Source organism: Doryrhamphus excisus, chromosome 13 (assembly GCF_030265055.1).
Source record: "Doryrhamphus excisus isolate RoL2022-K1 chromosome 13, RoL_Dexc_1.0, whole genome shotgun sequence".
NCBI classification, from domain to species: domain Eukaryota; kingdom Metazoa; phylum Chordata; class Actinopteri; order Syngnathiformes; family Syngnathidae; genus Doryrhamphus; species Doryrhamphus excisus.
This window is the reverse complement of record NC_080478.1, coordinates 1,763,394-1,790,266: the sequence shown is the minus strand read 5'-3', so window position 1 is coordinate 1,790,266 and position 26,873 is coordinate 1,763,394. Positions and strand designations below refer to the sequence as shown.

Sequence of the window (26,873 nt, the reverse complement as noted above, 5' to 3'; positions counted from 1 at the left end):
ACCACCCCCCCCACACCCCGAATCCTCCACCAAAACTAAATTGCAGTCCTGTGGGAACACTGTCCTATGTTGCCTAAATTGGAAGGAAAACACAAGCAACACTTAACCTTTGTTAAGCTGAGGTGTTGTTGTTGTTGTATCCCAGTATGTGTGTATGTGTGTGTATGTGTGTGTGTGTTTGTGTGTCTTTGCGTTAAATGCCACAAGTGTCGCCTTCGTAATTTGGAGCCAGCAGAGTTCAAATGTCAGCACTGCACAACTTGAATAAATTCCAACTTTATGGGGATTCGGAGTGTGAGAGCAGAGAGGCAGCCAGATGTCTGCAATAATGTCACACAGACGCATGTTTGTGTGTGTGTGTGTGTGTGTGTGTGTGTGATTCAACCTGGAGGAACCTGAATGCAACACGGTAATCAGAGAGACGTACCAAAGTCTCACTTGGTCTGCAGAGGTTGACATTCATTTAGATGTACATACATACGTGTGGTTAGCACATGGGTGGGCAAACTACGGCCCGGGGGCCACATCCGGCCCGCCAAGTGTTTGAATACGGCCCGCCCAATCTTTCCAAAGTATTTAATTTAAACTCAACATACAACCTGGCATCATGGCCTCAGCCAACCTTTTGATGGTTGTATCAATTTCGTTGTTTGACATGGTCTGTTGTTTACAAAGTGCTCCTGAAAAAAGAGACACAAGCACATAATAATAATAAAAATTAAAATAATCATTATTATTATAACTATTATGATTATTATATTTATTATATTAATGCTCATTATTATATTAATTATATATAACAATATTGTTATATTTGCATATTTTACATAATAATAATATAATAGTTATTATTTTTATTTTATTTTAATTATTATAATATTTTATTATTTTTAAAATATTTAAATATAAATATAAAATAATAAATAATAATAGCAGATTGCATGACAATTTTACAGATACAATAATACCAGGTGGACTGTTACGTGTACAATATATAGTCTGCCCCCCCCCCCCGGGAATTTTGTTATATCAATGCGGCCCGCGAGTCAAAAAGTTTGCCCACCCCTTGACCACATCGGGAAGACCTGGGTTCGATTCTCTGCTTCCGGGTACTCCGGTTTCCTCCCACATTCCAAAAACATGCTAGGTTAATTAGCCACTCCAAATTGTCCATAGGTATGAATGTGAGTGTGAATGGTTGTTTGTCTATATGTGCCCTGGGATTGGCTGGCCACCAGTCCAGGGTTGACCCAGACTCTCACACAAAGTCAGCCGGGATAGGCTCCAGCATACCCACGACCCTGGTGAGGATAAGAGGCATAGAAAATGAAAATGTGTATTTTGCATTGCCACATCTTGGTCAAGTTTGACACGAGCACTGATAAATAGAGTAATAATAACTGATAAATAAATGAATTTCATACCAAACTGATGGGGAAGGTTCTAATCCAGATGACATCACCAGTGGGGGGGCTACTTGCCGTGGCATTGAGATGAGCAGAGAATGAGAGCTGATCATCCTCTATGCTTTGTTTAGTTTGTGTGTGTGTGTGTTTGTGTGTGTGTGTGTGTGTGTGTGTGTGCTCTCTAAAGTGTCAGCATTCCTCCGGGGTGAGCAAACCCTCCTCTTCCTCGCTCTGCGCCTTCGCCGGAATAATCAATAACCATTTTACACTCGCCTCTTCATCGCTCAGGTGACCACACGGGGTCAAAGAGGCGATGAGAGGTAATGAGAGCCTGCATCATGCCGTGATGACGCTGCATCCACACACACACACACACACACACACACACACACACACACACACACACGACAGTAGTGAACACCTGTACCGGAAAGTGGACGGACAAAGTGGACAAAATGGAATTTCCAAATGATTCCTCCTGGGATGAATGCAACAATGCGAGCAGCTGCACAATCAAACGTGGGAGCACCTGCTCCACACTCCACACACACCCGGGTTTATCATCTCATTATCCTCCTCAGCAGTTTGTTTATCATCGCGTATGAGAAGCTTTACTGTATTTGACGTCACTGACACCCAGCATCCACCCGACTGGACCCAACAACGGCAAACATGGCCGACGCTCCCGTGCGCACGGTCTTGCCTTTAACATTTTTGTTTACATTCAGTACCAATCATGGTCGACTAGCGGCTTCTTTTTATGTTTATATGTGTCCTGTGATTGGCTGGGAACCGGTCAAAGGTCAGTGGGATAGGCTCCAGCTCCTCAGCTGTAACTCTACCCTAACGGATGGATCGATGTTAATTAGCATCTTCACAATATTGTTGCTAATATGACGGCAGAGTTAAACATTCATATCCTCACCAGGATTACAGGGGGTGCTGGAGCCTATCCCAGCTGTCTTGGGGCGAGAGGCGGGGTACACCCTGGACTGGTGGCCAGCCAATCCCAGGGCACATATAGACAAACAACCATTCACACTCACATTCATACCTATGGACAATTTGGAGTGGCTAATTAACCTAGCATGTTTTTGGAATGTGGGAGGAAACCGGAGTACCCGGAGAAAACCCACGCATGCACGGGGAGAACATGCAAACTCCACACAGAGATGGCCGAGGGTGGTATTGAACTCGGGTCTCCTAGCTGTGTGGTTTGCACGCTAACCACTCGACCACCGTGCAGCCCACAGAAGAATAAAAAATGTCTGCCTTCATGATCAAGAGGCCGGGTCCACCGTCATGGACTGATCGCCTGTCAATCACAGAGCCCAAAATAGAATATCATAGAATGTCAGAAAAAAAGCTCAACGGAAATATGAAAAGTAAAATAGTGAGTACATATGCAGTACGTAGTATATCCTGTATTGTGAGTGTGTGTGTTTTTAAGGCGTGGCATAATTGAAGTGTGCGTTCAAGGACAGGTAGACATTAGCAGTGAGGCGCGAGGTTGCACCGTCAGCAGCTCTGAGCTGATTACACACTTTGTCTACCAGGAGGAGACACCAGGAGGCTGGGCAAGGAAGAGGAGCTAAGGACACAGGAGAAGGAGACAAGGAAGAACGGGCATGGAGGAAATGAGAAGAGACAGACGGGACATGACAAGGAGGCAAAGATGTGGACGTTTTTACGTGAGTCCATGCGGGGAATGCATAGGTATTGTTGTCTGGTGACAAACTGTTGCCACGGTTACGACCAAAGAAGCTTGGTATGTGTTATGCTGCCAAAGAAGAGTCGGTATGGTCTCTACCTTCCTTCTCTGATGACAGTCTTTACGTGCTCGTCTGCACAAAAACAATCTGCTCTAATCGCAAAAACAACAACAACAACAACAACAAAGTGATTTTGGTTTTCTTCTACGTGTTGAGCTTCACAACACCAAGAAAGCAGGCATCATCGCTTTAACACTCAACTTCCTGCCATGAAAACCTCCTACCAACCTCTGCCGTAAGGGGGCGGAGCCTCTGACTGCATACAAATGTGTCTTTTCACCGCGGTCTACCTTTTATTCATTTAGCAGCACAAGCGCCACGCTAACCCTATCTCCACACGCTTTGACAAATGGAGGGAGATGAAATGTCAAAATAAAAGACAACGTGTGCGATGTGGACACTCCGCACGTCAATCTCCTCCAGTGACACAAAACAAACACTCCTCCAGGCTCGGAGAGAGACTCATCCAGCCGGCGGGTGCGTTTGATTCACTCCTCTGCCTCTCTCTGTCTCAGACTGTCCAATTCCCACTTGAGCTGACAGGAATTTCCGTCACCGAATGAAAGTCAACAGGAGGCGGGGGACGCTTGAATCTTTGACGCCAAGACATCACAGACTGGCGGAGTCCAACATTGGACGTTGCTTGATAGAGAATGTCATGCGGTAGTAGAACCATTTGCAGGGGTTACCTTCCAGAATTGACAGCCATTAAAACTCGATTTTGGACACGGAAGTCTGAATTATGCCATTGTACGCCACTCCTTCTCTCTTTAATTGCCAGTGTTCATTCACAACAATAGAAGCCAATGAGCGCACAAGGTTTAAGCCCTAGACACACTTTTTAAACATAGTATACAGTATGAAATACAGTAAACCTCGGATATATCGGATTCAATTGTTCCCACTGGTTTTGTCCGATATAAACGAAATCCGTTATATGCGTATACCGGAAAATGTCAGTTTTATGCATATATGGGATTTATATCCGGTATATGAGTAAATGGGATTTTATCCGTTATAAAAAGGCACTTCCTTGACTATGTTTCCAATGTACCTGGACGCGCAGGCAACGCTGCAAATGACGTCGTATAGCGGCCTGTCACGATTCGGCGAATCGGAGCGCCACGATGCGGCCATCCGATATATGCCAGGGAAATTTCATGGAAATGCATTGGAACGGGACTGGAGATTTTGTCCGAAATAGGCGAAATCCGTTATAAAAAATCCGATATATGCAATGAATTTTTATTGGAAATGCATTACAGAAAAATCGCTTCTTTTTTATCTGTCCGTTGTGAGTGAATTTCCGATATATCCGAGTCCGATATATCCGAGGTTGACTGTATATAGATACTCAGCTTTCATGAATGATAATGGATAGCACAGATGGAATCAGTCGCGGTCTAAAACAGGAGTGTCAAATTCTCCCATGGAGGGACCAAACACTGCAAGTTTTATTCACCTTGGGTTTCTCCTTTTCTATCCTGAATATTGGGTCATGTACACTACCACTCAAAAGTTTGGCATCACTTGCAGATGTCTTTGTTTTCCAAAGAAAAACACATTTTCATGCATTTCACAAACATTTTTATCCATTTCACAAACAATTAAAATGAATGAGATGATTTTCAAAGAAGGATGTAGATTTTTGCATAGAGGCCTACTATCAACAACTGTCAGTCCTCTGCATCAATCTCCTGGTATGGCTGCTAATCCAACTTCATCATTTTATAAGGCTAATAGATGATTAGAAAAGCCATCTAAAAGTCTAAAATAAAACTAAAATATCTTACCATGCTGTTAACTACTCCCTTTAGATAGCAGCACAAACTGGGTCTAACAAGGACAGAAAAACGCTACACAAGAAGACAAATATGTGAGAGTGTGTAGTTTAAGACAAAGACGCCACACAGGTGGTCACCTGGCAGCTGTACTAAATAGTAGCCATCAATCACCAGTGTCAGTATCAACAGTAAAGCGCCTACTTCAGGATGCTGGACTTCATAGCAGGACTGCCAAGAAAAATCCATATCTCAGACTGGACAAAAAAATTTCAGAGTGATCCTAAACTTTTGAGCGGTAGTGTATATCGGGATATCCCTGTCAAAGGGAATATTGATTGTGTTCTGCGCATGTTTAATTTGAACGGAATCTTGGGTCTTTGACAGGAAGTATTGAATTTGAAAACATGGCGGAACATAAAACTGCACATTTTTGGAGCGAGGAGGAAACCATAGCACAAAGAAAGGCAACTACTAGCGGGTACCCGGGTTGTTCATCATACGCCTTGTTGGTGTTGCTTTTTGTTGTTTTGGATACAGGAAGAAGAAATGTAAATGACGTGCATTGCGTCATGACGTTGTCCGTGCATGCATCGCTGATTGTTTACAAAGACCACACATGACCACACATTAGCGTTATTCCGAAATTGACCTGAACCGGAATACTGACTGCATGTAAACATAGTGACTGTTTCCACGTCCGTTTACTAATGTGGTCTAACGTTTAGCCTGGTCATCAGGCTAGCACCAAAACTGAGCTTTTCTTCCATTTTCCCACAAACAAAAACATTTCTAGTGATCACAAATCTGCAAATTTGCGGGGGCGTGAATGTGGAATTATGAATCTTAACTCTGGAATCTTTCAATCCCACCCTCGGCCATCTCTGTGTGGAGTTTGCATGTTCTCCCCGTGCATGCGAGGGTTTTCTCCGGGTACTCCGGTTTCCTCCCACATTCCGAAAACATGCTAGGTTAATTAGCCACTCCAAATTGTCCATAGGTATGAATGTGAGTGTGAATGGTTGTTTGTCTATATGTGCCCTGTGATTGGCTGGCCACCAGTCCAGGGTGTAACTTAAAAATGATTTAAATGTGTGCAAAGCTGACATGTAACGATAAAGATGCGAACATTGCCCCGTAAGCCAGAACTCTCCAGAAGGCTTGACTGATTTCGGATGCGCCTCTGAAGGCGTCTCCTCCGTATGTCGAGGGTACAAAATCCTCAGATGGATGCAGCCCCTAAATTGCTGCAACCGCTACTAAACGGTGTTTGTCCAACACTTGATGTCACAGCCTCTTTCAGTCGTCAACGCCATCATCTTGCTGATAGCGGAATCTTGGCTATGAAGCCTGTCCTCCTCCTCCACCCCCACTCGCTTCCTCGCTCTCTACCTGGAAATTAATTTGGTCTTCTCCAGATGCCTATCGGGGCTCAAATGCCTCCAGAAATGGATCCGCACGCTGCAGCAGCTCAGCCAAAACTGCCTGGAGGGGGGTGGAGAAGGGGGGAGGCGAGCAGCAGATGGCGCGTCGGATTGGAGGCCGTCGGTGAGCGTAGCGTTGGAGGGCGAGGATGACGGATGAACGACGGCAGAAATTAAAAGATGAATTACAGACAAATGTGTACACTTTCTGGCTGAGACAAAGCGTCACTCGGAGGATTGATTCGCATCCTGGTGGGCAGCGTTTGCCTTCATTTCTCACACGACGGCCAGACAAACTATCCATCAACATGCAGACGCCATCACGCCGCCGGGAGTCTGCGTGAGGCATTCAGGGACGCCGCTGACGTGGGATCGTCGGACGCTCTTTGATGTTTCTACCACAACTATCCATAAAAAAATATATCGGTGTTTCTCCTTGGCATTGACATAAACACGCCGATTGATGGAACTGGCGGTGGAGCTCTGATTGCGATTGCTCATCTACGATAATATACTTGGGCTGTGTGTGTGTGTGTGTGTGTGTGTGTGTGTGTGTGTGTTGGCTGACCAAATGGATACAAATATGTAAACACATGCACTGATTGCAATCGCTCCTCCTTCAGTAATATTTGGGCTGTATTTGGGTTGTTCACATACCCAGTATGTGTCTCTGTGCATTGCAGGGAATTGGGCTAACAACTGTGATTGCGATCGCTCCTCTACAGTAATACTGCATATGTGGGGTGTACAAATACATGACATTTCACCATTACAATCGCTCCTCCTTTTAATGATTAGTCAAGAATTTTAAATGTACTCGTCAGCGTTTTAGACACAGATTTTTTTTTTAAGTGCACTTCACACACGTGCACGCTCAACTCCAATGCTTTTAGCCCCCCCCCCCACACACACACACACCTGCAAGCGGTTTGAAGATAAGATGATGAAATCTGCCAAGATCTGAACCACTGTTGCTGCTGCTGCCAGGAAAAGCTTTAGTGGACTAGGAGCAAAACAAACACACAAACACTAAATAGTTCCCTGGACAACACACACGGTCCGCTACACACACATGGTCCGCTACACACAACCTACACTTTTCTTCTTCTGACAGGCAATTTTAGCTGTGACTCTTCCAGGTGATGGCCTTAAAGGGGACCCATTATGCTTGGTCCACTTTTTTCTGAATGAATATAAATGTTGTGTTCTCATGTTCAACCACCGCAATCTGGACTTCCTCATATGGGCATGCCCTCCCCCATCTCTGCTTCGCTCTGTGTTTTAGCAACGGCTGCCAGGAAATGTTTCCCCGTGTGGAACGGAACCAGGCGAGCATAACAATTTCTAAGTGTCCTAACTGCACTTGTCTGTGTAGCACTATATAGTGCGCATACAGGAAGTGGGGTGAGTGTTACCTCAGCGATGTCTGGAGTTGCTAATAGCCTTTTTCCACCAAGGTCAGTGGGTCTACTCAAGTTTTTTTTTTAAACACGGTAGCCCCGCAGAAAACGTGTAATGACCGTATTTCTACTAAGGATGGACGTACAGTACGATACCACGGTCAGTTCATACACGGTAAGTCAGTGGTCCCCAAACCAGAAGTTACCAGTAACCACTTTTCCAGTAGCTTTCCAAAGGGTTTTTGCTAAGTCTTCCAATTGACTGTAAAGTCTCTACTTCCGGATCGTATTCAGGATCCAACACATATGGTTTTATGTTAAAAACGGACATTTTAAAAAGATAAACATTAGAAGTTCTTTTGTATTTCTAAACATATTTGTTTTGCTGTCCATATTTTTTTCTTCACTTTTTCCGACAGCGTCCATAAAAATGTCATGTCCAAGCGCCATGGCCAGATATGTAAATAAAACTATGATGTTGTCTGATGTATTTAAAGTGATTTAACCTAATTTACTGCAACAATAACAACACATATATTGGTACATATTGTTAATGATTTTTCAGCCTAAATTTCTGTCATATATTTAGTCATTCTGATACAATAACAATATACATTATGAACACCGCTAACTCGTTATGCCAAATAAGCATACATTGGAATTTTAAAAATTACTAGCTTTTATGTATTTTGTTATTGCTGGTGGGCTGCACGGCGGTCAAGTGGTTAGTGCGCAGGCCACACAGCTAGGAGACTGAAATTCGATTCCACCCTCCAGCATCTCTGTGCGGAGTTTGTTCTCCCCGTGTGGGTTTTCTCCGGGTACTCCGGTTTCCTCCCACATTCCAAAAACATGCTAGGTTAATTAGCCACTCCAACTTGTCCATAGGTATGAATGTGAGTGTGAATGGTTGTTTGTCTATATGTGCCCTGTGATTGGCTGGCCACCAGTCCAGGGTGGACCCCGCCTCTTGCCCCAAGAAGACAGCTGGGATAGACTCCAGCACACCCACAACCCTATAAGTTTCCCACTCACATTCATACCTATGGACAATTTGGAGTGGCTAATTAACCTAGCATGTTTTTGGAATGTGGGAGGAAACCGGAGTACCCGGAGAAAACCCACGCATGCACGGGGAGAACATGCAAACTCCACACAGAGATGCTCGAGCGGGGAATCGAAGCCAGGTCTCCTAGCTGTGTGGCCTGCACCCTAACCACTCATCTTCATGCTTTGAAACTATATGAACATGAAGTCAAGCTGAGCCAGTGAGCTCCAGTGTAGAGCTTCCCTGTCCACTCTATGCTCTCTAACATCTCCAACATCACGCATATGCTAACGGCTGTTAATCCGGTGCTGCATTTTGACCTTTTCTCTGACTCGTGTCACAGTCGGAACCTTGAACTGATCTTCATCCTTGTTTTTTTGTCCTGCACTGAGGCAACATCACCCATCTAAGCTAACACTTCAGTATGTACAGAATACTGTGTACACTGTGTACTTAGTTCCTGAGTGTGTGACTTTCACAGTGTAGTCCATTACCATCAGATACAGTACACGGTATCTGCAGATGCTCAGTAAGGTTTAGGTCCATCACCTTTACCCTCAACTTGTACAAGTGGTCGTCTCTGCGGTCTTTATCATGTTAGAATACTGGCCTAGGATCAGTTTCCCCAGTGCCGGCAGCACTCATGCAGCCCCATACACTCGCAACTTAGCAGTTCAAACATCACTCTCTCGTCTCAGGAGGTAGAGCAGATTGTCCACAAACTGGGAGGTTGGCGATTTGATCCTCACTCCACCCAGTTACAGTTGTTGTGTCCCTGGGCAAGGCACTTCACCCACTCTGGTTTATAAATGTCTGGTGGTGGTCGGAGGTGAAAATTGGTGCAAATCAGACAACCCCAGGGCAGCTGTGACTACAGATATACATTATCAGCACCAGTGTGTGACTGAGGAATCAATGAATAATGGCTTCACATCACCGTGAGTACCTTGAAAATCGCTATCTAAAACCGAATCCATTATTATTATATATATTATTATTATTATTATATAGGACACTCCCTCCACCATACATAACGACCACAGGACATGGTTCCACTAATCCATGTCCATCGTCTGTCGTCTTCAGGAGGACATCTTTGTCATGAAGTGGTTAGTTAAACGCCCAGTGATCAAAAGGTAACACCAAATTTAACTCAGATGTTCCCCATTCACACAATGTAACACTAACACGTCACATGACAAATTTACCGTTATCCCAGCTGTACACTGACTACTTTACATTGTACAAAGTATCGTTTCTTTAGTGTTGTCTCCTGAAAACATACCATGAAATATTTGCAGAAACTCCCTTCTGTGATTATTGTAGCTTGTTGTTCGTCATCACAGGCAATGTGCACACCTAGCGAACATCCCAGAATTCCCCTGGACGGCCGCCATCTTTGCGGGCCCGGCGCTCCTCAGCGGCAAGCGTCATCTGCAGCGGAGCAGGTGTCGCCTTGTTAAAGCGGAGGCCATAAAAGCGGCGGGCCGGCGAGGGAGGCGTCCTCAGCCAGCCGGAACAAAATGATCCACGGCGCCGCGGTAACGACAGATGTCGGTGTCGAGGTTACACCGCGGAAAAATAAAAACGTCTGCGTGTCACAACGCCGCATGCACCTGACTAACTCCATCACCTGCTTCAGGTTTAACTCCTTCACCGCCGCGCATGCACAATACACAACGTGCTGCTACACGCGTCACCCGTTTCTCGTATGGGTCATCAAATGCACCAGAAATTATTAACGGCTTCTGTGACAAATCATTTGAAATACTATTGTGATATCCTGCTAACGCCTAACTCGGGCTGCACAACAAATGATATCATGATTAAACCTGATACTGTCGTAGGATATCCAGTGGATTCCCACACATTCACCATTCAGCATTCACAAAGCAAATTCACTGATTTTTGGTCCCAAAGCTACTTTTTCTCTGAAATTAGGCCAGGTTCTCGAAGTAACATCACTTCCTCCTTCTTCTCCAGTCTCCGACATGATTCTTTTTTCATTTTTTCAATGAAGAGGCAAATGAAATTACAAATAAATATCACGGTCTCTAACTTTACTGTTTATAAAAGGTGTTTTATGCATTGGGATTCTCCTGCTTGCAGCAATAATCCCCCCTGGTGTTCAAAACTAAAAGTCACAGGCAGCCCTTGGGTCTAATCTCAAACAGAGCTGAATGGAAATGGTTCCTTCTACATCTTCATGTCTGTTCATGAGGCACGCTTTTCTCATACAGTGTATCAATATTTACATTTGCCACAATAATGTCATCTTTTCAATGAAAATCACTCAAGGTGAGAGCTTTCCGTAGTTATGTTTAAGTTAGATTAAAAGAGAGATTAATTAGATCATCGGTCATAATTAATTAATCCCTCATTTCTTTAATCTCTCGACAGCACTAGTGTAAAGATTAAAGGATTCGGGACGGTAATACACTGTCAAAATCCCCACACTCAGGTACTGAGTGGTACGCAGTATTCGTATTGAAGTGTACTGACGGGATTATTGCTTAAGGGACACCAGCGGTGGGAAAGAGGCCACAAACTCTGCATTCTGGAACACGTAGGACAGACTCATGACAGGACCAAGGACAATTTACACCATCAGGTGGACACGCACTCAAAAGCCACAAGTAAGAACCATGACTATCGTTTTAAAAAACAGCCCCAGCAAGCTGGCGTACGTCTCATTGATAAGCCTCACCCTGTCGCTACAATTAAGCTAACAGTCAACAGGTGACTAACGTATCTAAGATATGTATATAAGAACAATAGTGCATAAATCATGTCCAAAAAGTCAATTATAGAAAAAATACATCATGTATATCGGATGAACCGTGTATATAAGATAAATAATGTATACAAGAAATAATGTATATAAGATAAATTATGTATATAAGAAAAAACATGCATATAAGATCATGTACAGGAGAAATAATGTACATCAGATCAGATGTAAATCAGATCAAGTGTACATAAGATTTCTTATATACATCATTTGTTGTACATATCTGTCTTATATACATGATTTATACAGTATATGATCTTTCTTATGAGCTGTATTGATGTTACATACATTGCTTCTTGTACACATTTATCATACAGTATATACGATTTGATTGATATAGATGATTTATTATATATGCACCTATATAAAATAATAATAAAATAATATATATGTAAAATGCAAAATGAATAGTATATATATATATATATGTGTAATGAATATTGTAGCCTATATACAATAAATAATATGCATCAAATAAATGAGGAGATAGATACTATATAGAAGATAAACAATCACAGCGAAGTCACGTGACCTCTGCTCAGGCGCATTCACGTGCATGCCTCTGTACTAAAAACTTCTTACACACACACACACACACACACACACACTGTTGCTCATCTCAGACTACACGTGCACGCGTGCACGTCAAGGTGCAAACGCACACGCGCACACGCACACACACACCAGTCAAAACACTGCCACACGCACGCGTCTCCCGATCAAAAGGCGCGGTGGTCATGACTCGCGCCGCGCGTTACCGTTCTCTGCGCGCGTGCTCCTGCTGGATGCTGGGCTTGGTGGGCGCCATCTTCCCCTGCAGTTGTTCGATTCCTCACTTCGTGTCCCTTCCCGCGTCGTGGCGGTGACAGCAATGCGTCATGTCGTTAAGACAAAGCCATGTCCGTGCGTGCGTGCGAGCGTGCGTGCGTGTGCGAGCCTCTTCCTCTCAGCAGCCCGCAGGCGTCAGGCGGTCAACGAGCTGCAGCAGTGGCGGCATGCCGGACACGATGAGGGGGACCCCGGCCACGGAGCCTCTCACGTCTCCCCTGCGTGGTGTCGCCGCGTCTGCCTGTATCGCCCCCGCACCCCCCGTCAAATCACGCCGATGTCAAGACGTAGCTCAACGACTGACATTCACGCCAGTAGCGCCGCGGAGCCTCCGACACTACACGCCGGCGCCGGAGCGTCTTTGGGCGGCCAGACGAGGAGCAATTTGTCCCCCCTCCTCCGGCGGCTGGCACATCCCGCGTCTTTTCTCTCCAGCCTGGCGCAAAAACACGCCGATCTCCGTGCGTGTGCGCGCATCCGCCAGCGAGTGTGTGTGTGTGTGCTTTTTATTTAATTCTCCCCCCGGTCGCGTCTTACAGGTTGCATCCAATTTCAGCCTGTCGAGCAAGTGCGGGGGAGGGGGTGGGGGGGGGGGGCAGATTTGGACGAGTGCATTGTAAACATAGTTCTACGCGCACGCACACGCGCACGAATGTCAAACTTTTATGACATATTATTTGTTGCACATGGAAAGATGACGCAAATGTAGATAAAAGGTCAAATAAGACATTCATCCTAATAATATCTGATGCGGTCTGATCGTTAAGAGTTTTTTTTAAATCATAATTCATAGTAATGTGGTCGCGTGGCGGCGTGATGAACCCTGAGGATCCTCCCTGCGCGCCAATGACCTGTCAAGGTCAAAGGCATGCTGGGTATTCGCAAACACCAAGGGAGCGGGCGGGGCTGTGGCGGGAAAATAAAGGCTGTGGAGGCGCTCGGCACTCTTTAAACACACAAAATAAAACAAACCTGGTCACATGACCCACCCGGTAAAGGTCACAGCTCTGACCCTGTGATGCCGTTTCTCCGTCGCCGTGACTTTAAGGATGGGGGGGCGTTATTCTGGTTCAGAGCGGTCCAGCGGTGGCATGGACACACGTTAGCTCCCGGTTGTTTGTTGGGGAGGGGGGGTCACATGGGAGCGGGCGGCCGAGTCATCAAAACGTTGAAGCTGGCTGTCAAAACCCAGGTCGGGGGCCCTCTGAGAGCCCTCGGGGGAGGTTCTGACAGGTCGTAAGCCGCCAGATGACGACATAGTTAAATTCCAGCAGGTTTTATGTCACAGGAAATGATCCCGGGACAAATCCTCCCGCCTGGCGGTCTCAGTGCGGCCATATTTAAATAAGAATGGAGGACTCATGGCGGGGCCTCGCTGTGATTTATGTCCCCCAAAGCTCTGAGACTTCATTGCTGTTCAGGTAATACCTGACTGTGTGTGTGTGCCACCCCACAGCTTGTGATGATTAGAAAAAACAACCCCACTGAGCGGACGGGGAAGCAATCATTTAGACTGAGTGGAAGAGTGAAAGGAAGGAGGGAAGGATGGATGCAGGAATGATGTCGGATGTCGGCGTCCTTCTGGAAATCGGCTCTAAATTTCCACAAAGTGACCTGAACACCCGTTCACGCTGATCTAGATCGACTGGGATCTCAGTTTTGCCCCACCTGATTATTTCAGTGCCGTCATGAGATATAAAACTTTATCTGTCCACGCCGCAAGTGTCGACAGAGGGCCGAATGAAACTGCAGTTTCTCCATCAGGTTCCTCAAACCAAAGGAGGGTTCATCATTAAAATCACCTGCTTTAGGGACCGGCTGGAAAGAAAACCTGTAGCGTCTCGGCCCTCCACAACATGTTTGACACCCCTGGTCTATACGCCATGACGCCAAATGATTAAACCGAGGGATCTGGACTCATTTTAGGACATTTTGATCATCATCACCGCAATGCTGTTTAGTGACATTACTACATGATTCCAATGAATAAAATAATAATGTTATTTTAAAAAGTCATTGTTAGTTTAAGACATCAACTTTGACTAAATGTGTTTCTTCCTCCTCTCTACAGGTCTACAGCTACAGGTCTCTTACCTTTGCTGGTAGCCCGGAAGTCCCTGCAGGCTCTGCGGGGTTCCGTTGGTCGCTCCCGGGACCGGCATCCGACCCACCGGGGCTCCGGACACCATCCCTCCACCGCCTCCTCCTCCTCCTCCACCACCGCCCCCGCCTCCTCCGGCGGCCGTCACCTGTACGCTAAAGTCCGGGAAGATCCTGATCATGGTCCCGCTGAGATGCACCCCGGTTCTTCGTGGACGGGTGTAGGAATCACAGCAGGTACTCTAAAACCTTCTTTTCGTCTTCTTTAACCTTCTGTTGGAACTCTGGAGCGAGTCCGGACCATGGTCCCGGTCCGAAAAGAAAGAAAAAAAGCGATGAAGAAAAGGACTAAGTGGAGTGAATGTGTCACAAATATCGCTCCTTTTATCACTTCTTCCTTTAGGTTCCGATGTTCCGCACACTGGTCCGGATCATGGTGCCGGTGTCTTCTCGGATCTAAGAGGACCTCGTCCAGGACACCTTCTCCGCTTTTCTGTCCGAGAGACGCGTCCTGTGTCCGGCCATCCTCGGTGGAGTGTGTGCCGAAGTGATGCTGATGAGATGCTCGTCAAGTGTGTGCGCGCGTGGGTGCGTGTGTGCGTGTGCGTGTGCAGAGTGTGGAGGAATGTCGGAGAGCCTCCGTGAGTGTTTGCGTGTGCTGAGAGAGAGAGCGATGACGTTGTTTGTTCACGTTTTCTGTGCAGCCTGGAAGAGAACCGCTGAGTTGATCATGAAAAAAAAAGCTTCATTCACCATAAACAAATATCTACAAAGTCACGTGATGCCTAGTGGCTACGGGACGGGATGGTTTTTTTGTACACAGGGGGCCCCCCGGAGGGGGTTTACTACGTCGTTGTTTCATAATTGCATCATAAATGCCCATTGTTGTCGTTTCTGTGCAGTACATGTATTATCTCTGGGGGCACCCGGTATCTCAGTGGCCCCCTGGTGGGGGTCCACTGAAAGCTGGGACCCTGGGACGCAAGTCTGGAAGCAGTTTTCCAAAGAATATTGTTTCGGTGCGGATGAAAGTGTTACGTTCTGTTGTGTTGCCTCTGTTTTGTCCACCTTGGTGACCTTTCCTTTTTTTGATCATGTGACTCCCTGAGAGGGCGGTGCCAGGAGGTGCCCCTCTAGCCACTTTGCCATGCTGCGTGGCATCGTACTGCTTTGTCCGCATGCTGCCTGAGTGACGTGTGTATTCTTTTCTGGTGCATCTCGCCCACCTAGTTTGTATTTATCGTTTTTTTCTGCTTAAGCCTATTCTATACCTGTTTCATATTCTCCTAACTCCTTGTGACTGCATTACGTCACATCTGCCATTTTTTTTTGTAATGAAAATGGCGTGTGAACCTAGCCCTAGAGTAGTGGTTACGTAGTTACAATCTTGTCCCATCCCAATCCCATGCCAGAGTAAACAAAAATACAAAAATCCAGTCCTGTCTCTCTCCCGTCAAACTTTTTTAGTCTACCGTCCTAATACCTTGAATTTGATTTCAGCTTCTTCCCATTCTCTTTTCTAACATCGCTTTGAGTTCTGCAGTTGTTTTATTCTCAAGTTATGGCAACAGGCAGCAACAGTTCATCTGCGGTAATATAGCCATGCATGTATTGCCTTAATTCAAACAAAAAACCTTCACAAACAGGCCCAAACATAAATAATACATGGCCTGTGGTCCCTATAGTTGTTCTATGAAGGATCAGCTGCCAGGTCCCACTTTCTAGCTCTTTTGGAGGCCAGGTTCAGCGAAAAAAAAAGAAAAGGAAAACATAAAAACAAACATGTGGGTAACATAACATATAAATAGGGATGCTCAGATCAGGGTCTTATGCTGCTGATTCCTATTCCCATCATCCAGGACTGAAATAGCGATACCAATACCAACCACATGGATTAATGATACATTCTTCTATTGAGTATTTATGAACGTTATTGGTCGGGGTGCTTTTAAAGGGGAAAATCTGGACAATTCCAAGGTCCCTTGACTGCCAGGGCACCTAAAAAGTTAGTTAAAGGTAATTACTAATAAAAAAAAGGGTGAGGTTAATGTAATTTTTTATGGCACCCAGAATCTACTGGTGTAAAAAGGAAGCATAAAGTCACCTTAATTTAGACAATAACATATTTGACTGACTTTTTCATCACTAGTGAAACTTACAAAGGAGAGACGCCTTTGGATTGAGAGTACATTGGCGGAGCTCCTGGAAGACTTCCAAGTAAGTGAAGAGAGCACTCGGCGACCTCGGAGTCTTCTACCGCTGACCAAGGCTGCTCATCTCGTCTGATGAATTCAATCATTTTCTTAGTTATCAGCATTTGTATTAGAGAGAACACAAAAAAATAGCATACATGCTAAGCTAAAAGCTAATTTGCTAGCTACATAAAGCTCCCACTGACGCTCGCATTCCCTCTTCCTTCTTCAGTTCTTGAACTCGCCACAGAGACTTATTTGCATATTGACATTTCTAATATACTGGGAATCAAACCTGAGACTCTTACACTTGAACCGCTTGACTTGATGTAAATGTAATACATTTCACTACACCACCATCATCCTCCACAAGCAGAACTGTCTGGAATCGTCCTTTGTGTGTGCGCTCACTAATAATAGAGCAGATTAAATAGCAATAAAAGTTCACAGTGGTCGCTGGCAGCTTCAAGTCTAAATTAGATCTGCGCTCTAAGCAGAGACTCCTAATGAAGACCACCATCACCACCTCCAGGCCCGCCCACCTCGCGCTGCTGCCTCTCACTAAGATAATCCAATCAATTGTGCCGTCTCTCAATTGGCGCACTTCTGTGCTTTAGTCTTTGGAGTGCAGAACTGCGTACAAGTACAGTACAGTACAGTACATGGATGTTGGAGTCAAAACACTCAAAATGGTGAGCGTGCAGTGTTGGTCGCCATCTTGGCTACATACCAGAGCGGAGGAACGCCAGAACCTTTCCAATGTTGCCCACCTTCCACAGTCCTTATGTGAAAGGTGAATGTAGACGTGGCGTTTCAAGCAGATGCCTTTATTCTTCTGGCTCAGTTTGCATCACAAGCACCGCGAGCACTGTGAAAACTACACAATAAACAACAAATATGACATTGTGATGTATACTGCTTCACACAAACATTTCAACAACTTATTTGACAACATACTTATCATCATATATTATTAACACACAAAGTCTGAGATATTTAGTCAGCTGTTTTATACCTCATTGTGCCTTCCAGGGGCGCTAGCTTAAACACAAGGTAAATAAACAAACCACCACCCAGGTTCACACTTTGACAACTTTAAACACGAACAATTCAATGAAAACACACATTCTTATTAGCTTATTTCTCAATATATTAAGACAAACAATCAGTGCACACAACCTTACCTGAGAAAATACGTGAGAACATTGTAGTGTTGGATTGCAATTAACGTTAGCACGGTTCCATTTTTTTTTTCAAAGACAGGAACAAGAAAAGTTCCCTACCAAAATAAAAGCGCGCCAACATCCGGTGGCAAAACGACATGTTCTTCAAAATAAGTAAGTGACTAGCTAAGAATAATAAAATGTAAACATGTCATTTACAATGAACACATACGTATTTCCCTTTTCTGTGTATTTTAACAAGAGAAAACAAGTTAGTGTGAGCTAGCTAACAAGCTAGCTACCTGTTTCAACTATGAAACCCTCTCAAAAAACTCTAAAACAATTTGCTGCATTTAAGTATGCTCTTACAAGTGAGTTTAATAAGTTACGTGGTTTCTTTGAATGCAACAAGGATGAGCATCAGCAATAAGAAGATGGTAATAATAGAAGAAGAAGCTTGTTTGGCACTAAAACACAAAGTAGGAAACAGTTTGACTGTGGAACAGATTATTTCTGATGATTCCCAATCGGGAGAGTTTCTAAAGGCAGCAACGGGAAGTACTTGAACTCATCACCTCAAAGGTGAGAAGTTAAACCCAGCGACAGTGTACTTCCTGTGCTGCATTGCGGCACCGTAGGACATCTTGTACATCTTGTACGAGTCCAAAAGCAACTGGAATGAAACCGGCAGACATTATTTGCCTCCGAGTCGATTACTGATGCTGATGATGACGCCACGGCGAAGAAATGATGATGAAGAAGCGATGAAGACGTCCAAAGAGCTTAGAGTGATGATGATGAGAAGCAGCTCTTCATCAGACAACGACACATAAAATCAGAAGTCTCTCCTCTCCGCTCCAACTAATGACGTTCCCTTTGTAATATTTTCTTCCTCTCCGCTCCGTGATGGATGGGGTCGGCCTGCCAGCGCCTGGCAGGGGTCAGAGTTCAGAGTGGCGTGTGGGCCCTCCTTGCCGCCGCGGTAATGGGAGCTGAAATATTAGTCGTAAACGCCTCGGCAGCCGTGATGAATGAACTGTTAGCAGCAATTACAGGTCTGAAGTTTACACACACACACACACACACACACACACGTATCTTAGCTGCACACCTCCATATGCAAATGATTGATCATAGACATCGACTTATGTCTTTGTCTCTGTCCTACACACACACACACACACACACACACATAGGGATGATTGATGGCGGACGCCAGCGTCGCGGTCTGACGCCGCCATCATCGTTCCTTTTATTTTTTGGGCCTTCGGACGCTGCGTGGCCTCTTGCCGTCTTTTATCAAATTGTTTTTTAAATGTCTTTTGATGGCTGCTGTGAAAACTCAATCATTCTCAAAGCACACACACACACACTTTATTACAGTCATCATGATGTGTTCAAGGACCACCCACTTCACACTACGCTTCACAGTACAAACACTCATTAAGTACACGAGCTAATAACAAGAAATACAAACAAACAAGAAATCTGTGATGGTAGACAACCACCATGTATGCCACAGGGCATCGTCTATGTTAGAGTCCTTCAAAATTCTAGAGTTTTTTTAATTGTCATCATGATGTGTTCAAGGACCACCCACTTCACACTACGCTTCACAGTACAAACACTCATTAAGTACACGAGCTAATAACAAGAAATACAAACACACAAGAAATCTGTGATGGTAGACAACCACCATGTATGCCACAGGGCATCGTCTATGTTAGAGTCCTTCAAAATTTTAGAGTTTTTCTAGTTGAATTTTGTTTTAAAAGTAATACTTACAGGACCGCATAGTGGATGAGTGGTTAGCATGTTGGTCACACAGCCAGGAGAGTTTGAATGTTTTCTCCGGGTACTCTGGGTACACTTCTAACTCCGCAGTCCACAGTTTCCCATCACGACTCTACATACGCGGGCGTATTTTGACTCTGTAGTGGAGTAAGTTGAAAGGTCACATAGGCTCCTCCCCTTCCCGGTGTACCCCCACCCACCACCACGCCAGAGTCTGATGACAACAACCTCAGCACTTTTCTTTCCAACATAATAACGTGAGATCAGCCCGTGAGTCTGTTTTCAATCTCCACTTCCATTTCCTTGTCTAGAAGAGACGGCGGCGGCGGCGGCCATGATGAAGCGGCGGCAGCGCTCATCAGGGCAGGCGAAGGCTTCACGCCGTGCCACCAGGAGGTCGTTAGGCGCCAACGTGCCTCACTCGCTATACGTCCCATTTTCATTTGACGGCAACACAAAGAAACGGTGTGCTGCATTCGAATGCGACCGACATCCTGCTGCCTGTTTGATTCCGACACTACATCTTCTACTGTCATTCATATGACAGGAATACTTTTTACAGTACGGTGGCCAAACGGCCTGTTCTTCATTGGCCCATTAACGAAGACCGCTTATTCATTTGAAAAGACAAATATTATTTTCTTACAGGCCCATTTAATACAGAAGAGATATTACATCAACAGTGGAACCGCTGTGGTTTTCAGTTAACATTCCGTTAGCGTACAAAATGGCGGCCATCTTGTTGGGCTATGAATACACCGCATTGAGTCCAACTAAGTTTGTAATGTTTTGTAACATGAGCAGACTTTAGCATTAGCCAACTCCATCAAAGAATACCAAAAAATCAGCAAACCGCTAACATTAGCCAACTACAGTTAGCCTTATTAACAAGCATTAGCTGCTTGTAGCTAACAGGAAGTAGTCAGGAAGTAGACAGCAGGAAGCCTGGATTCCAAAATAAGCTAATATTTACAGTTAGCCTTATTAACAAGCATTAGCAGCTCATAGCTAACAGGAAGCCAGGATTCCAAAATAAGCTAATATTTACAGTTAGCCTTATTAACAATCATTAGCAGCTTATAGCTAACAGGAAGTAGTCAGGAAGTAGACAGTGGGAAGCCAGAATTCCAAAACAAGCTAACATTTACAGTTAGCCTTATTAACAAGCATTAGCAGCCTATAGCTAACAGGAAGTAGTCAGGAAGTAGACAGCGGGAAGCCAGGATTCCAAAATAAGCTAATATTGACAGTTAGCCTTATTAACAAGCATTAGCAGCTTATAGCTAACAGGAAGTACTCAGGAAGTAGACAGCAGGAAGCCAGGATTCCAACATAAGCTAATATTGACATTTAGCCTTATTAACAAGCATTAGCAGCTTATAGCTAACAGGAAGTAGTCAGGAAGTAGACAGCGGGAAGCCAGGATTCCAAAATAAGCTAATATTTACAGTTAGCCTTATTAACAAGCATTAGCAGCTTGTAGCTAACAGGAAGCCAGGATTCCAAAATAAGGTAATATTTACAGTTAGCCTTATTAACAAGCATTAGCAACTTATAGCTAACAGGAAGTAGGCAGGAAGTAGACAACAGGAAGCCAGGATTCCAAAATAAGCTAACATTTACAGTTAGCCTTATTAACAAGCATTAGCAGCCTATAGCTAACAGGAAGTAGTCAGGAAGTAGACAGCGGGAAGCCAGGATTCCAAAATAAGCTAATATTGACAGTTAGCCTTATTAACAAGCATTAGCAGCTTGTAGCTAACAGGAAGTAGTCAGGAAGTAGACAGCGGGAAGCCAGGATTCTAAAATAAGCTAATATTTACAGTTAGCGTTATTAACAAGCATTAGCAGCTTATAGCTAACAGGAAGCCAGGATTCCAAAATAAGCTAATATTTACAGTTAGCCTTATTAACAAAGCATTAGCAGCCTATAGCTAACAGGAAGTAGTCAGGAAGTAGACAGCGGGAAGCCAGGATTCCAAAATAAGCTAATATTGACAGTTAGCCTTATTAACAAGCATTAGCAGCTTATAGCTAACAGGAAGTAGACAGCAGGAAGCAAGGATTCCAAAATAAGCTAATATTGACATTTAGCCTTATTAACAAGCATTAGCAGCTTATAGCTAACAGGAAGTAGTCAGGAAGTAGACAGCGGGAAGCCAGGATTCTAAAATAAGCTAATATTTACAGTTAGCGTTATTAACAAGCATTAGCAGCTTATAGCTAACAGGAAGTAGTCAGGAAGTAGACAGCGGGAAGCCAGGATTCCAAAATAAGCTAATATTTACAGTTAGCCTTATTAACAAGCATTAGCAGCTTGTAGCTAACAGGAAGCCAGGATTCCAAAATAAGCTAATATTTACAATTAGCCTTATTAACAAGCATTAGCAGCTTGTAGCTAACAGGAAGTAGTCAGGAAGTAGACAGCGGGAAGCCAGGATTCCAAAATAAGCTAATATTTACAGTTAGCCTTATTAACAAGCATTAGCAGCTAATAGCTAACAGGAAGTAGTCAGGAAGTAGACAGCGGGAAACCAGGATTCCAAAATAAGCTAATATTTACAGTTAGCCTTATTAACAAGCATTAGCAGCTTGTAGCTAACAGGAAGTAGTCAGGAAGTAGACAGCGGGAAGCCAGGATTCCAAAATAAGCTAATATTTACAGTTAGCCTGATTAACAAGCATTAGCAGCTTGTAGCTAACAGGAAGCCAGGATTCCAAAATAAGCTAACATTTACAGTTAGCCTTATTAACAAGCATTAGCAGCCTATAGCTAACAGGAAGTAGTCAGGAAGTAGACAGCGGGAAGCCAGGATTCCAAAATAAGCTAATATTTACAGTTAGCCTTATTAACAAGCATTAGCAGCTTATAGCTAACAGGAAGTAGTCAGGAAGTAGACAGCAGGAAGCCATGATTCCAAAATAAGCTAATATTGACAGTTCGCCTTATTAACAAGCATTAGCAGCCCATGGCTAACAGGAAGTAGTCAGGAAGTAGACAGCAGGAAGCCAGGATTCCAAAATAAGCTAATATTTACAGTTAGCCTGATTAACAAGCATTAGCAGCTTATAGCTAACAGGAAGCCAGGATTCCAAAATAAGCTAATATTTACAGTTAGCCTTATTAACAAGCATTAGCAGCTTATAGCTAACAGGAAGTAGTCAGGAAGTAGACAGCGGGAAGCCAGGATTCCAAAATAAGCTAATATTTACAGTTAGCCTTATTAACAAGCATTAGCAGCTAATAGCTAACAGGAAGTAGTCAGGAAGTAGACAGCGGGAAGCCAGGATTCCAAAATAAGCTAATATTTACAGTTAGCCTTATTAACAAGCATTAGCAGCTAATAGCTAACAGGAAGTAGTCAGGAAGTAGACAGCGGGAAGCCAGGATTCTAAAATAAGCTAATATTTACAGTTAGCCTTATTAACAAGCATTAGCAGCTTATAGCTAACAGGACGTAGTCAGGAAGTTGACAGCAGGAAGCCCGGATTCCAAAATAAGCTAATATTTACAGTTAGCCTTATTAACAAGCATTAGCAGCTTGTAGCTAACAGGAAGTAGTCAGGAAGTAGACAGCAAGAAGCCAGGATTCCAAAATAAGCTAATATTTACAGTTAGCCTTATTAACAAGCATTAGCAGCTTGTACCTAACAGGAAGTAGGCAGGAAGTAGACAGCAGGAAGCCAGGATTCCAAAATAAGCTAATATTTACAGTTAGCCTTATTAACAAGCATTAGCAGCTTATAGCTAACAGGAAGTAGGCAGGAAGTAGACAGCAGGAAGCCAGGATTCCAACATAAGCTAATATTGACATTTAGCCTTATTAACAAGCATTAGCAGCTTATAGCTAACAGGAAGTAGTCAGGAAGTAGACAGCGGGAAGCCAGGATTCCAAAATAAGCTAATATTTACAGTTAGCCTTATTAACAAGCATTAGCAGCTTGTAGCTAACAGGAAGCCAGGATTCCAAAATAAGCTAATATTTACAATTAGCCTTATTAACAAGCATTAGCAGCTTATAGCTAACAGGAAATAGTCAAGAAGTTGACAACAGGAAGCCAGGATTCCAAAATAAGCTAATATTCACAGTTAACCTTATTAACAAACATTAGCAGCTAGTAGCTAACAGGAAGTAGTCAGGAAGTAGACAGCAGGAAGCCAGAATTCCAAAATAAGCTAATATTTGCTCTGTGATAAGATAATGTAAGATGAAATATACGTTTTATAAAGTAGGCCTTTAAGATGTTTCAAGCTAAGTCTTTTATTGTCATATTTCTTGTCTTCATCCTGGTTAGGAGGACATGACGACGATGATGATGATGATGATGATGTGATGTGATCTCTTCAACAGGGAGCATTAATGCGGTGCGAAGACCCCCCCCCCCCCCAACCCCACACCCCCAAGTCAGGCAGCAGTCTGAGCAGTAATTGCAGGGACGCCACGCTTGGACGCGCTCGACCTTTACGACCTTAAGAGCCATTTCCATTCTTGCCGCACAAAAAAATAACATATCTTTTTAATTGCAAAAAGTCAAATCTCCTCCTTTGATTTGTCTTTAAAAGCTTTTTCATTCATCATTCTTATCAGTCATGAGAGGACAGCCCCCCGAGCCCCCCCTGCCCCCCCCCCCCCCACACACACACAGCCTCTATCTGCACCACAGCGCCACCTTGCTCATGATGAGTGATCACCGTGTCACCTTCTTACTAACACTTATATAGGACTTATATAAGACTTATATTTACTCTATATAACATGTATACATCTACAAGCATGAAATGTCAATACAGTGCCTGTACAGGGTGCTGGAATAATAATAATAATGATAATAACAATAATAATAATAATAATAATAATAATAATAATAATAATAATAATAATAATAATAATAAAAGCAAACATGAGTCTTATTTCTGGCATAATAACTTATTCTCTCTGCTTGTATCTACTTTATTGGGTCATATGAGAGTAAAAGTGACTATAGGGGTGTTATTTCATGTCTAGAGGGCTCTAATAACAGTATATATAATAATATATATAATAATATATATAATAATAATCTGTGATTGGCTGGCCACCAGTCCAGGGTGTACCTTACCTCTCGGGCAAAGACAGCTGGGATAGGCTCCAGCACCCCCCGCAACCCTTGTGAGGATAAGCGGAAGAAAATGAAAGAATTAATGAATAATAATAATCATCATAATCATAATAATCATCATGGTCATAACAACAACAACAACAATAATAATAATAATAATAATAATAATAATAATAATAATAATAATAATAATAATAATAATAATAATAATAATAATAATAATAATAATAATAATAATAATAATAATAATAATAATAATAAAATAGTATTATTATTATTAATAATAATAATAAAAGCAAACATGAGTCTTATTTCTGGCACAATAACTTATTCTCTCTGCTTCTATCTACTTTATTGGGTCATATGAGGGTAAAGGTGACTATAGGGGTGTTATTTCATGTCTAGAGGGCTCTAGTAGCTGAGCACAGAGAGAAGGAGAGAAGGACCCAAGTTCAGTTGAACCCAATAAGACAACTATAATGAGCAACAGATAAACGAGGAGTAAAGAAGACAGAACTCAGGGCAAAGTAAGACGGAAGTGCTCCAAAATAAAGGCGTCAAACAGGAACTCGGGTATAAAACGGAAAAAAACTCACCCACACGGTCTGACTCTGCTGTTGACGTAGTTCACCTGGAAGGACAAGTGTTCCCAAACGGGAGACCGGCTTCGACTTGGCGCTATCTCGAGGCATGACTCTCACATGACGCCGTCAACACTTCCTGTCCCTCACTTTTATGTACACCATAATGGTATTGATATGAATATGTGCCAAGAGGCCATGTCGTCTTTTCCCCAAACAAGCAATAGGATCACTTTGGGAACGTGATGCGAGTCTCCTTCAATCAAGAGAACATTAAGACGCTTTGTGATATGAAAAGACATCTCCGTTCGTTCCTTCATCTGTCACAACAAGGTCATTGAGATGATGATGAAGACGACGGCGTGTCCGCTCTCATCGCCAGGCTGGCAGGCGGGAGGCGGGAAAGAGGCTGATTGAGGGCAGGACAAAAGAATTTGTTGTTAATGATGCTTTTGTGAGCAGCGTGAAACCACAAAAAGACATAAAGAGGAAATCAAATGTTAAAGATACTCAACAGGGGAGTGAAGATCTCACCACCAAGACCACTGGTTGGTCCACAGGTCTTCGGCCATCAAGATGTGTTTGGTCCTCTGGGACCAGTCTGGTCAAACTGGACATTCTAACCAATTGGTGCCATTTTGGCTTTTTTTTTTTTACCGTCATTCAATTAGAAATGGATTTGGAAAAACAAACAATAAACAAAATACAAACAAATTAAAATTTTGAGATTTTATACATTCTTTAGCACATTCTAAAAGTATAATTCAACAAGACTAAAATAAAATGGAAAAAATAAAGTCAAAATATGGTGAGAAAAAAGTTGGACAATTCATATTTTTAATATTATGAGGAGAAATAAAGTAAAAAAAAATATAAGTTGAAATATTAATATTTATATAATATTTGTTCCCCATAATATAAACCTAAAAATATTTTTGAAGTCCTAATGTTATGAAAAACCATCAAAACGAAGAATAAAGTTGGAATTTTTTGTTGGGGACAAAAATGTATACTATGAGAATAAAGTCAAAATATTATGGCAATAAAATCATCCTTTTACAAAAGAAATATTTGCCCAAAAAAAAGAAAAAAATGCAGAATTTTACTACAATAATGGCAAAATATATGACAAAAAAAAGTTGCCATTGAATGAGAAAAGCCCTAATTTTACAAGAATAATGTCATTATAATATGAAGAAAAATAATTTTAATTACATGAAGTTCTGATGTTAAAGTAAAATTTTTATTTTGAAAAGCTGTAATATTTTATGTAATTTTTTTTTAAGTAGAAAAAGGTTGTAATATTATGACAACAAAGTCCAAATTACGAGAAGAAAACGTACGGTAAGAAAGTATGCAAAAACTAGCAAAAAGTAGCAATTGTGTGTAACGACCCTGTTAGCAGCTCGCTAGCTAGACTAATAACGTAGCATAACGCCCAGCATGTTTATTCTACAATCAGGTGACACAAGAAAGACAAATAACAATCGATG

General features: G+C 43.1%; 1 protein-coding gene and 1 long non-coding RNA gene across 5 annotated transcripts in view; both read right to left on the bottom strand.

The window, feature by feature from the left end:
* Positions 1–15,519, bottom strand: part of LOC131139957 (neuronal PAS domain-containing protein 3-like) — a 146,340-nt gene extending 130,821 nt beyond the window's left edge. For 2 of the 4 annotated variants that reach the window (XM_058089929.1, XM_058089930.1), the window contains exon 1: positions 14,545–14,670. In XM_058089929.1, the coding sequence (XP_057945912.1) occupies positions 14,545–14,639 (95 nt within the window). In that variant the 5' untranslated portion in view covers positions 14,640–14,670. Of the gene's footprint in view, positions 1–12,380; positions 12,976–14,544 lie in introns of those variants that run through there. The other 2 variants (XM_058089932.1, XM_058089931.1) reach the window with 2 other exon arrangements.
* A 569-nt stretch (positions 15,520–16,088) lies between these two features.
* On the bottom strand, positions 16,089–18,001 carry LOC131140480 (uncharacterized). The gene is made up of 3 exons (XR_009132419.1): positions 17,927–18,001; positions 17,473–17,619; positions 16,089–16,832 (listed from the first exon to the last, which is right to left on the bottom strand). It is a non-coding gene; the product is annotated as an uncharacterized LOC131140480 (long non-coding RNA).
* Positions 18,002–26,873: the final 8,872 nt, after the last annotated feature.